This window comes from Dromaius novaehollandiae, chromosome 1 (assembly GCF_036370855.1).
Source record: "Dromaius novaehollandiae isolate bDroNov1 chromosome 1, bDroNov1.hap1, whole genome shotgun sequence".
Classification (NCBI taxonomy): Eukaryota; Metazoa; Chordata; class Aves; order Casuariiformes; family Dromaiidae; genus Dromaius; species Dromaius novaehollandiae.
Window position 1 is genome coordinate 136,638,716 of NC_088098.1, and position 11,276 is coordinate 136,649,991.

Here is an 11,276-nt window from a genome sequence, read left to right on the forward strand (position 1 = left end):
AATGGCCGCCCCCGCGCCAGGACTCCGCTCCCCTCCCCCCCGCCCACGCCGCCTAACAGCCGGCCCCGCCCCGCGCCGCCCGCACCAGCACTCCGCTTCCCCCGTCCCGCCCGGCCGCGAGAGAAGAGTTAACGCTAGCGTTGGGCGGGGCGCACGCTTCTGTCACGTCCGTGCTCTCCGCCGCGCGCCCAGCGTCCCGAGGCCACTCCGATTGGCCGCTTCTTTTCCCGCCTGACGGGCCGCCGGGAAAAAGGAAGAGGCAGGCCGCGGGGTTGCCGTGGTGACGGCGGCCGTGCCCGGAAATGGGAGGGCGCCGGGCGGTGCCTGGGGAGCGCCGGCAGCCAGCAGGTACGTGCGTGCATGCGCGCGCGCGCGCGGCCACACGCGCCCCCCCCCCCCCCCCAGCTCCCTCGAGGCGGCTCGGTTGCCCGGGGTGATCGCCCTCTTAAAGGGGCCGCGGGGCCGCTCCTCGGCGGCGGCCGTTGGCCCTGCCGGGGTGCGGCGCGGCCCGCTTGGGGAAATGGCGGAGCCCGGCGGCGGGGGCCCCGCGGGCGGCCGAGCTCCTGTCAGCGAGTGACGGCGCCTCGTGGTTGCCCCCGCAGGCGCGGGCCGGGGATGGCGGCCGGGGGGCCGGCGCGGCGGGCGCACAGCGTCTGCATGGTGTCGGACTTCTTCTACCCCAACATGGGGGGCGTGGAGAGCCACATCTACCAGCTGTCGCAGTGTCTCATCGAGCGGGGCCACAAGGTCCTGGTGGTCACCCATGCCTACGGGACCCGCAAAGGCATCCGCTACCTCACCAACGGGCTGAAGGTCTACTACTTGCCCCTGAAGGTGATGTACAACCAGTCCACAGCCACGACGCTCTTCCACAGCCTGCCTCTGCTCAGGTACATATTTGTGCGAGAGAGGGTCACCATCGTCCATGCCCACAGCTCCTTCTCTGCCATGGCCCATGATGCGCTCTTCCATGCCAAGTCCATGGGGCTGCGGACCGTGTTCACGGACCACTCTCTCTTTGGGTTTGCGGATGTCAGCTCAGTGCTAACCAACAAACTTCTGACTGTGTCCCTGTGCGATACAAACCACATAATCTGTGTCTCTTATACAAGTAAGGAAAACACAGTGCTGAGAGCAGCTCTGGATCCTCAGATAGTCTCTGTCATCCCTAATGCTGTGGACCCCACTGACTTCACTCCAGACCCATCAAGAAGGGATGACAGTACAATAACGATTGTTGTTGTCAGCAGACTTGTTTACAGAAAAGGTAATGGGGGCCAAAATGTAAGTGTATTTTGGTTTTTTGATATCCATATCTATGGTATGGAAATGTGAAATGACAGTTTCACTATTTTGTGAGGTGAAGGTTCAGAATTTTTCTGTCTATGCATTCAAGAAGAAGAAATGCACATTTCAGTCTGCACACTTGGGGTTTTGAGGTCTATATCTTCTGAAAAATTGAAGATCTCGAAAACTGACATTTGTAAAATGGTTTATATTGGGAACAAGGTTTAGACCCCAAACTATGCATTCTATTAGGAGTGTTTTTACTGCTGTTTTTAATCAAGCAACAAGAACTTGAGTGATTTTTTTTTTCATTTTTGTCTCCTAATACGTCAGGTGTTGTCTTTTTTCATAATTTTATGTCCAGCAGTACAACTGTCCTTCTGAGACCATGGCTTCCCCCACCCCCACCCCAACAGAGTCATAACAGTAGGCTACATTACGATAAGTTCTAAAATCAAATACAGTAACAGCTTGTTTTAAATTTTGAACTCTTAGGTATAGATTTGCTTAGCGGTATAATTCCTGAGCTCTGTCAGAAATATCCAGATTTACATTTCTTAGTTGGAGGAGAAGGACCAAAGCGAATCATTCTGGAAGAAGTCCGGGAAAGATACCAGCTACATGACAGGTTTGTTCTATGCATGTTTATGATCCTTTAATGTACTTTGGGGTGGGGAAGACAGCAGCAGCTCTCCTCCTGTCCCTCCCCTGCTCCCCCGCAAAGAAAGAAATCAAAAAACTTAAGCTGGTGGAGAAGAGGAGAACCACTGAGGGCAAGACAGATACAGCAGTCACTGATTGAACACTTAAGAGTTGGACGATGATCTTGCAAACTGATTCATACAAATAGACCTTGTGGGAACCTTCAGATGACTCAGAAAAAATCTGAATTAGACATGTGTTTATTCACATTCATCTCTGAAATTGTGAGGTTCAGATTACATTTGCTATATTATTGTGTAATGATACATGGTGTTAGGCAGCTAGTTGGTGTGACAGCTGCTCATGAGGATGACTGCTAGTAATTCTGGAATCTTCTTTGTTGTCATCTCTGCTTTGTTTCATTTATTTTACTTTTAAATCAAACTTTTCAGGGTAGTACTTACCTAGTATGAATTTTTGTGGTGCTACAAAGACACCTGTAGGTGCTACTGTGTTACCAAGCTGTTTCTATGACATATATGTATGTATATATTTCTTTGGGATTTTTATGTTTTGTTTTCGTTCAAAATGTTGTATAGCAAATACAAGGTTCTTAATTTTCCATTTCCTTTTTACTGCTTTTTAAGTATTTGGGGGTGGAGGTGCATCTTTTAAAAACAAAACAGTTTTTCTTACTCTCTCCTACCAAAAGTTGGAAATACAACTTTCATCAGAATTAGGATATCCTTAGCTTTATCTAGTTATTCACGTATATTCTAGAATAATATGTTCCCAGTGTGCTTTTTAGAAGATCTGTGGACAAACAAAAGCTAACTTATATTCTTTTGAAGTAAATATGTAATGCATAGTGACTAGGTGAATACTATCCAAGAAATTTGCCTACTTTGTTGCTGCTTCTGGCTCACTGGAGAGGAGAGGCTCTGGGTAGCCTTCTGTTACGAAACTTCGTGGCCATCCTCACAAATGCATCTACTGCAGAGACTTTCGCTCTCCAGTGTTCTCTTGTGTCAAGTGTTCTGCATCCCTCACTGTAGGGCCTTTATCTTCTGTTGCCCATTCTGTACTTCAGTCTAATGATTCCTCCCTCTGCTTCCTCCAGCATGGAAGATAAAATTGTCTGTTAGTATTACTCTTCTCCGTCTTCTGGTTTCCCAGTCTTGCCTCAACATAATAGGTCCTGATCACCCATGTCCTAAACACTTTTTTTCCCCTCAGACTTCGAAATTGATCAGACCTCACATTGCAAATTTATATAATACATCCAAACAAAGAAATGATGACAAATCTTAATTATTAACTGCATAAATCAGTACTGTCACAGCACAGTAGCGATGTTTTGAAGGTAGTTGCCATTAAAACAAAACAGAACAACCCTCTCCCCAGCTTCATTTTTGTGGTGTTCCCTCCCCCCCCCCCCCAAGTGTAGAAATAAAAAGCAGAGTCTTGTATTTTTTTTATTGCTGGTAAAAATGTAAAGAAACCAGAACAAAGGTATCTGTGTTGCTTCTCTATGTATGTGCATACTGTGGGAACTATACATTTTTCAGTATATGGTAATATTATATAGCATGTTTACAGTGCAAATCTAGTGGCTGTCTTTTACTTTCTCTTATATGCAGGGTGCGTCTTCTAGGAGCCTTGGAACACCAGGATGTTAGAAACGTCCTAGTCCAGGGGCACATTTTTCTCAATACTTCTCTCACTGAGGCCTTTTGTATGGCAATTGTGGAAGCAGCAAGCTGTGGTTTACAGGTAAGAAAAGATTTTGGCTGTATAGAGCCCATGTATCCATTTTAAACAAAGTTCTTGATTTAGTAACATATGCTTGTGACATTGCATTTCATCTGAGGCTCTGCCTTTACAAAGGTGAGCAAATATTATCCCCATTTACAGATCACCTGGAAGCTGAGACAGAAGGGTTAACTGAAACTGCTCAAGCTCCCAGAAGAAACTTGTGCAGAATTGGGAATAACATGTAGATCTGCTAACTCTCAGTTCTCTGAACTAACCAGACTGCCTCTCCAAAATGCTCTTTTGTATGTACTCCTTTACAGAGTTTTGGGGTAGTTTTTTTTTATAAAGGTTTACTTTGATGCTATTTAATGAGGATTTGGAGAAAAATGGCTCATGAGCATGGCTGACTTTGGCCAGTCAGGACTATTGAATTGCCAGGATAAACTATTGTATTACAGCTGTTTTCTTCCTAAACAAAGAACTGACATCAATTGTCTTATTTTGGCTGAGGATGTATTTGCCTTACCACGTAGGGATTCCAGATAGAGAAGAGGGAGAGAGAAGTAACACTGGAGCATTTACAATAATGCCCTTGCTCATTAATCTATAGCTTACATTAACTAAAAAAAAAATTAACAGCTCTTAAAGAACTGAGATGTTCATATTATAGTCTAAAGAAGCATTTTTTTAAAAAAAGAAAGTAGACTGTTGAGAGTATCTAATATACAAGAAGTACAGAAAATGTGAGAGACTTTTTTTTTTTTTCCCCCAATCCAATATTCTTTGATAGCAGTTACTACCTAGCTGCTGCCCAATCATCTATTTTTCTCTCTAGAACTGGGAAAGTTCTGCAGTTTTCTTATTGTTGCCTACTGTTTACAGATTATAACATAACATGAATCTTACTAGCATCTTACTTCCCTTTAATAATTCAAATTAAAATTACTGAACTTTTAAAGAAATTGTTGTAAATGTTCAGTAGCCTAGAAACCAGAAACTGAAGGTGGATGTAGTAAAACTGTCCTCTCCAAGTAGACATTGTAGTTTCCATGAGGGACTATGGACAGAAAGTCCAAAATCCAATTACACAGATTTAGTTGCATGCTGTGACAAACACCTTTAGGAAGGATAACTGTCTCACAAAATACTCACTAGATAAAGTCTTCTGTTTCACCATGCTACCAAAGAATCATTCTGAATGTAGTTACAGGTGACCTGCTACGCTAGGTCTTCTCTAAGGCCTAGACCTTCAGTTTTGATGGAGGTAAAATTCCTGAAACATAATATCAGTCTTAGCCTTCATGGCATCTAATAATTGAATTTTTTTTTTCCTCTTCCTCTTAAGTAGTGCATCCAAACAGTGTAATAACAGTATCATCACTGCATTTTGCTGTTACGCAGCCTGTGTGCTGTTTGTTTTGTTTCTTTCAAAGGTGGTGAGTACACGAGTTGGTGGGATTCCTGAGGTGCTTCCAGAAAATCTTATTCTTTTATGTGAACCCTCAGTGAAATCTCTGTGTGATGGATTAGAAAAAGCCATTGCCCAGCTCAGATCAGGAACGTTGCCATCTCCGGAAACTGTTCATAATAAAGTAAAGACGTTTTATACATGGAGGAATGTAGCAGAGAGAACTGAGAAAGTATGTATAACTCACTTTTTTTTTCCTTCTTAAAGTACAGTTCTGAAAAGTGACTTCTTTGAAACATTACTATGTGCATTCTCTGTGTAATTTCTCAGTGAGCTTCCTGTCAAGTATATGTGCTTTTAGCCCAAATATACCTGCCCCAGCTAGATTTTTTTCAATTCGCTTTCTTTTTGTGCCATAACAGTTGGTAAACATTCTGAAGAACAGATAGTGTCTTCAGTTACATTTCTACCTTTTTTTTTTTTTTTTTTTTTTTTAACAGTCTTTCACAGTAAGTAACTCTCCTGGCATAACTGGAAAACATGCTCAGTAAGATGTATGAAAAGGAAAAGAAAGAGTTCTTGACACAGTTTTGTGTGTAACATAAGTGGCTTAGAAAATTAAGAGATAGCTACATTCTCAATACCAGTAGGCGTAACTAGATATACATAAACGGTGGATGTAATGAAAATATATTATCAAGCTTTTGAAGTCACATTTCAGAATTGGAACTGTGCTTTGCTGTGGAAACTGTGCAGTGAGTGAGGAATTAACTGTAATGCTGTTATCAACTTCTATGGAGATCTGTCACTCCTGACTTCAGCAGCTATGTTTTAGGGAAGAGAATAGCCGAATCACATGTAGCTTAACCTACTTTGTGGTGTTACTCAAATATATATATCCCTGTTATAAGCCTCCTTGAAGAGGTATCATGCACAACCAGTATCTGATTTTTCTTTCAAGTGCTTTCACTACAATTCATTTCATAATTTTTGTAACTACAATCAGCATTTCAACTGTAATGTTTTATATAAACATTGAGGGACTTTTTTTTTACTTTTTTTTTTTAAGAAAGTGAAACCAAACTCTTAAGAACATGTTAGTGTAATTAGAAGAGGAATGCATAGAACTTATTTTATACAAAGGACAGGTGTTGGTTAGCTCATAATCAACATATGTGTAGGATGAAGTCTGTAATGTTCTGAAGGAGACGCAGCTCTTTGTATACTTAAAGACTTCTTGATTTATGTATTGTAGGTATTTGTTTCTGTTCTGTGAAACACAGGACTACTTTTTTAGTAGTTGTGGTTAATATGTATATCAACAAATCACTAATAGGATGTATTTGATTGTCATATTAATTGAATTTTACCATACTAAAAATTACTAGTGTTTCTTTAAATAAAAACTCAGTATCTTGTTCTGATTTGTTTGATTGTTTAGATGCAGAGATTAGAACATTGCCCATGCATCCATGAGTTCCTCTTTCCTTGTGCTGAAAACATAGTAATTGCATGTTCAGACTCTGTTTTCCTCTGACTGGTGTGAATATGAGATTAGAAGCTAATTGAAATAATTCAAAAAAACCTGTATGCAATACTAGATGAGAGCTAAATTTGCTGCCTTCCTATTTAATAAAATACTTTTGAGTTCTGTCACAAAGTACAACATTTTTCATTTTTCTTTTTCTCCCCAATAATTGTGTAAATTCATGAAATTTCTAGAACAGTATTCATAAATCAACATTTAAAATCCACAAAGTTTTTGTGGGCAGTATCATCCAGTCTAATAGTTAGGAGTAGGTAATGCGTTTTGCGCCCTGACAAAGTATTGTCTGACTTTTGAGGCAGAAGCAACATTGTCTTAAGATCTTACTTTGTCTTCATGTTCTCCTTTAGGTGTATGAGAGGGTTTCGGATGAAGTGGTTTTATCAATGGATGAGCGGCTCAACAGACTAATATCTCACTGCGGCCCGGTGACTGGTTATATTTTTGCTCTTTTTGCTGTTTTGAACTTTCTTTTCTTGGTGTTTCTGAGGTGGATGACTCCAGATTCCATTATTGATGTTGCAATAGATGCCACAGGTCCTAAAGGTGCATGGACTAAACAGTATTTTCTTGGTAAAAATGGAAGAGCTAAAGAAGAAATTTTGAATTCCTACAATGCTCAAAGTGGAGAGAGGAAAAAAATAAAAAAGCATTGTTCACTAAATGTTTAAAGCTTTCTGATAGAGACATTTTAAAAATTCTTCAGCTTCTTTCCGAAATTCTTGGAAAGAAGCTTGGTTAAATGTGCTACCTCAATTTAGAATTAAGTTTCATTTAGTTTTTGAACTCATGGAAATTTATGCACATCTATTTTGCACTTAAAGCTGGGAGAGAACATGGATTTTCACAGCTTGGTGTCAAAAGTCATTGAGGCAAAAGTATTAGATTTTTCTCCACAACTAGAATATTGTAGAAAGAGTGAACATAAACTTTTGTGGTATTTGGGAAATCAAAACACAAAAATTACTAGTGTGACAGTCTTCTGCCTGTGCAGCTTTATTTTATAGTTCTTCCTTTCTCTGACTGAATTAGATCAACCTGTTGCTATGCCCAGATTCATTATGGATTTTTGGTATTTTCAGAAGTGCTAAATTTGTCCCATTCACTTACACATATGAAAATGGAGTAAAGCATATGGCTCTTTTTATTTTATTTCTTAAGTACATAGGTGAAGGAATGATATTATTTAGAGATTAGCATAATATGATATAGCTTTCAGAATCAGCTCAGGGCTGAAAACTCCTTCAGTAGTCTATGCCAAAGTGTGAAGTGACACGTGTAAGAGAGGGAGAATTTCTGAAGGACTGGACAAGCATCATCATATTCTTCGCCCCTCCCCCCACTTATGGCATAAATGGCATTTCAGTCCCTCTCTGGGAGGGACAATATTTAGTGTGTGTGATTTCACCTAGACCACATCAAAGGCACTGTCAGGCAGGTTCTGCAAGTTGAACCTTCTTGGGGAAAGTATCCCTTAAATGGAAATAACCAATAGATATACTTGTCATGCAAGACACATGGCTTCTTGCAACTGTTAGCAGCCCTAAGTAAGGTATAGATATATACCTGTGACAATAGAAAGAACATGTGAATGGGTGAGAAGAGGCCAAGAGGACTTCTCACGTTTATATCAAATAGCTCTTGGACTGCTCTCATCTGATGCACTTGATTAACTTCTCTTTCAAGCATCACTAAGGACTGAAAACTTTTATGATTTTATGACCCTGTGCATAGTGTAATTTTGGACACTGTATTAATATTAAAACTGTGCAATATGAAAAGATCGTTTTCAAGCCCTTGAAGGGTAGTATTTAAAACACAACCTCTGTCAATGTTGTCTTGTTTCTGTTGAGAGGTAAGTAGCCTAACTTCTGCTGTTTTATAATTTAATCAAACGTGTTTTCATGAAACACTGAAAGGTATAGTGAAATACATGTCATATACAAAGTCTATTTTCTTTTATTAGACTTTTTTAGCTTTTGATATTTAACATACAATATGTATTGTCTTACAACTTGAATTTTTTTAAACTGCACATTCAAAGTGGAGATCAGCTACAATGGTGCCACAGAGATTATTGATAACTAGGTGGAATTAAGGTAATATTTTACTTTTAAAAGCCTTCCTCCCCCCCCCCCCCCACCCTCTTTTTTTTTTTTTTTTTTTAATTCTGGTTTATTTCTTTTTTTGTTTCCCTCAACATCTACAAACACAAATTGAAGTTTAGACAGGAAAATGAGAATCTGTTCAAAATATTTTATTTTATTTTTTTCTTGTGCAGATCATTGCATTTTTAGGTATAACATAATAAGACTTTGTTATAGTCCTGTGTAATTTACAGATTATCTAAAAGTTTTACCTCGTGATAAAGCATAGATATTTCTTTAATTGTATGTTCCCAAATATTAGAAAGTACAGAAATATACTCAATTATTGCTGCTTCCCATGACTGGTGTTTGTACCTCTTACAATAAATATGACTGATTTGAAAAAACATTTTGCACAAGTGGCCAGAAAAATTTAATCTGTAAATGGTTTAACTACAGCTATACTGTTTCTCAAGTAATGCAACTTATATTGCACATAGCTCTCTGCAGGACTGATTCACTTGCCTGCCTAATGCAGTGAAGTAAAGGAAGGTGCAGCCGAATCATTCACTAGTTGTCAAAAGCAAAAGAAGCAATAGGTGAAATGGAAAGGCTTAAATAAAACAAAATTGTAACTGTAAACAAGTGGGCAGAATTAATTAATATTTTTTAGGAATATATATTCAAGAAATGAATAAAAACTTAAAAATTAAAAATGTTTCAGTTGTGCTTGTACACAACATTTGATCATTTTGAAATACTGAGAAAATGTTACAACACAGAGAATGATACTGAGTAATGTCTTGCATGGAGGAAAGCCTCGTGTATGGAGGAGGAGTGGGGAGTACCTAAAACCTTCTATTTAGAAGCCACATTCCTCCCCTTCGTAGAAGGGACCACATAGTGCACCTGGAAGTGTTTTTACCAGCTTTATTTCGGTGATGGACTTCTTAAATGGATCTGCAATGAAATTCCATTTCACAGGCACAGGGGAGAAATTGATGGTTCCAATACATTATATGCATACACTATGAATTAATGTATAGACAGCATGTTGATAATTGAAAATTCTATGTTAAACCAGAACAAGTATCATGTAAAATATGAATAAAAGATTCATCTTCCAAATGGTTTATTGGGGGATGTGGATATGTCTGTAAGAAGATAACTACACTGTAATGTACTTATTTTTGTGCTCAAGTTTTTCTGTCTTTTTAAAATAAACTTATTTTTCTGCTTTTGATATTAATTTCTCTTGTCTAGTCCTTTTTTCGTATGTGCTTAGACTTATAAACAAATAATTGCTACATCTTTGTGATGATCCAGTAAAATACAGACTTACTGTAATAGATTTTAAAAATATCATTCCCAAGGTTAGAAGAATCTCACATTTTTTAAATAGGTTGTGTGATTTGATGTCATTAAAGTACTGTCAACATAATTTCTCTAACATCGTTTTTTGGCACTCACTAGTGCCTTGACTTGTACAATTTTCCTAATTACTCTACTCTAGTATTGATCTAGTGAGTTGGATAACTGGTCAGTTTGGAACTGAATGCACCTTCAGCAAGCTTGCAGATCCTACAGAATGGGGAGGAGTGGCTGATCCAGCAGATGATTGTGCTGCCATTCACAGGGACCTCTGCCCCTGGGCAGGAATAACCCCTTGCACCAGGACAGTCTGGGGGCTGACTAGCTGGAGAGCAGCTTTGCAGAGATGAACTGGGGGGTCCTAGTGGACACCAAGTAGGACATGAGCCAGCAATGTGCCCTTGTGCAAAGGTGGCCACCAACATCCTAGGCTGCATTAGGCAGAGCGTTACCAACAGGTCAGGGGAGGGGATTCTGCCCCTCTCTGCTCAGCGCTGCTGATGCTGCACCTGGAGTGCTGGGTCCAGGTCTGGGCTCTGCAGTACAAGAGAGACATGGAGCTACTGGAGCAAGTCCAGCGAATTGCCACAAGGTGATTAAGAGGCTGGAGCATCTGTCATAGGAGGAGAGGCTGAGAGAGCTGGGACTGCTTAGTCTGGAGAAGAAAGGGTTTGGGGGAATCTTATCAGTGTTTATAAATGTCTGATGGGAGGGTGGAGAGAGGATGAGGCCAGACTCCTGTCGGTGGTGCTCAGTGACAGGACGAGAGGCAATGGGCACAAACTGAAACACAGGAAATTCCACTTGAACATAAGAAAACATCTTCGTTGTGAAGGTGGTTGAGTACTGAAGCAGGTTGCCCAGAGAAGTTGTGACATCTCCATCCTTGGAGATATTAAAAACCTGACTGGACACCATCCTGAGTAACCTGCTCTAGATGACCCTGCTTGAGCAGAGTGTTGGACCAGGCGATAAAGATGGATGTGTAGGGGATAAAACTAAGGGCAAGATGTGATTATATATCTGAATATATCGTTGTACTAAAATTATGTGTTTTTTTTTTTTTTTTGTAAATTTAACAGATTGGATTATTTTCAGATTTTGACTTGCTTCAACACTGGCATAACACAAGATGATATTTTTGTGGAATTCATTGAACTTTAACTATGTATAAGCTGGT

At 40.0% G+C, this 11,276-nt stretch overlaps 1 protein-coding gene across 1 annotated transcript; it reads left to right on the forward strand.

Moving 5' to 3' along the window:
* The first annotated feature begins 244 nt into the window (after positions 1 to 244).
* On the forward strand, positions 245 to 9,974 carry PIGA (phosphatidylinositol glycan anchor biosynthesis class A). The gene is made up of 6 exons (XM_026120778.2): positions 245 to 348; positions 603 to 1,267; positions 1,783 to 1,915; positions 3,570 to 3,702; positions 5,118 to 5,324; positions 6,989 to 9,974. The coding sequence occupies exons 2-6, from the start codon at positions 616 to 618 to the stop codon at positions 7,307 to 7,309; spliced, it is 1,446 nt and encodes a 481-aa protein (XP_025976563.1). The 5' UTR covers positions 245 to 348; positions 603 to 615; the 3' UTR covers positions 7,310 to 9,974.
* The last annotated feature ends 1,302 nt before the right edge of the window (positions 9,975 to 11,276 follow it).

Coding starts and splice junctions, on each gene's coding strand:
- PIGA (XM_026120778.2), top strand. CDS start 616: ATGGCGGCCGGGGGGCCGGCGCGGCGGGCGCACAGCGTCTGCATGGTG. Junction 3,703..5,117: donor CAGCAAGCTGTGGTTTACAG/GTAAGAAAAGAT, acceptor TTTCTTTCAAAG/GTGGTGAGTACACGAGTTGG. Junction 5,325..6,988: donor TAGCAGAGAGAACTGAGAAA/GTATGTATAACT, acceptor GTTCTCCTTTAG/GTGTATGAGAGGGTTTCGGA.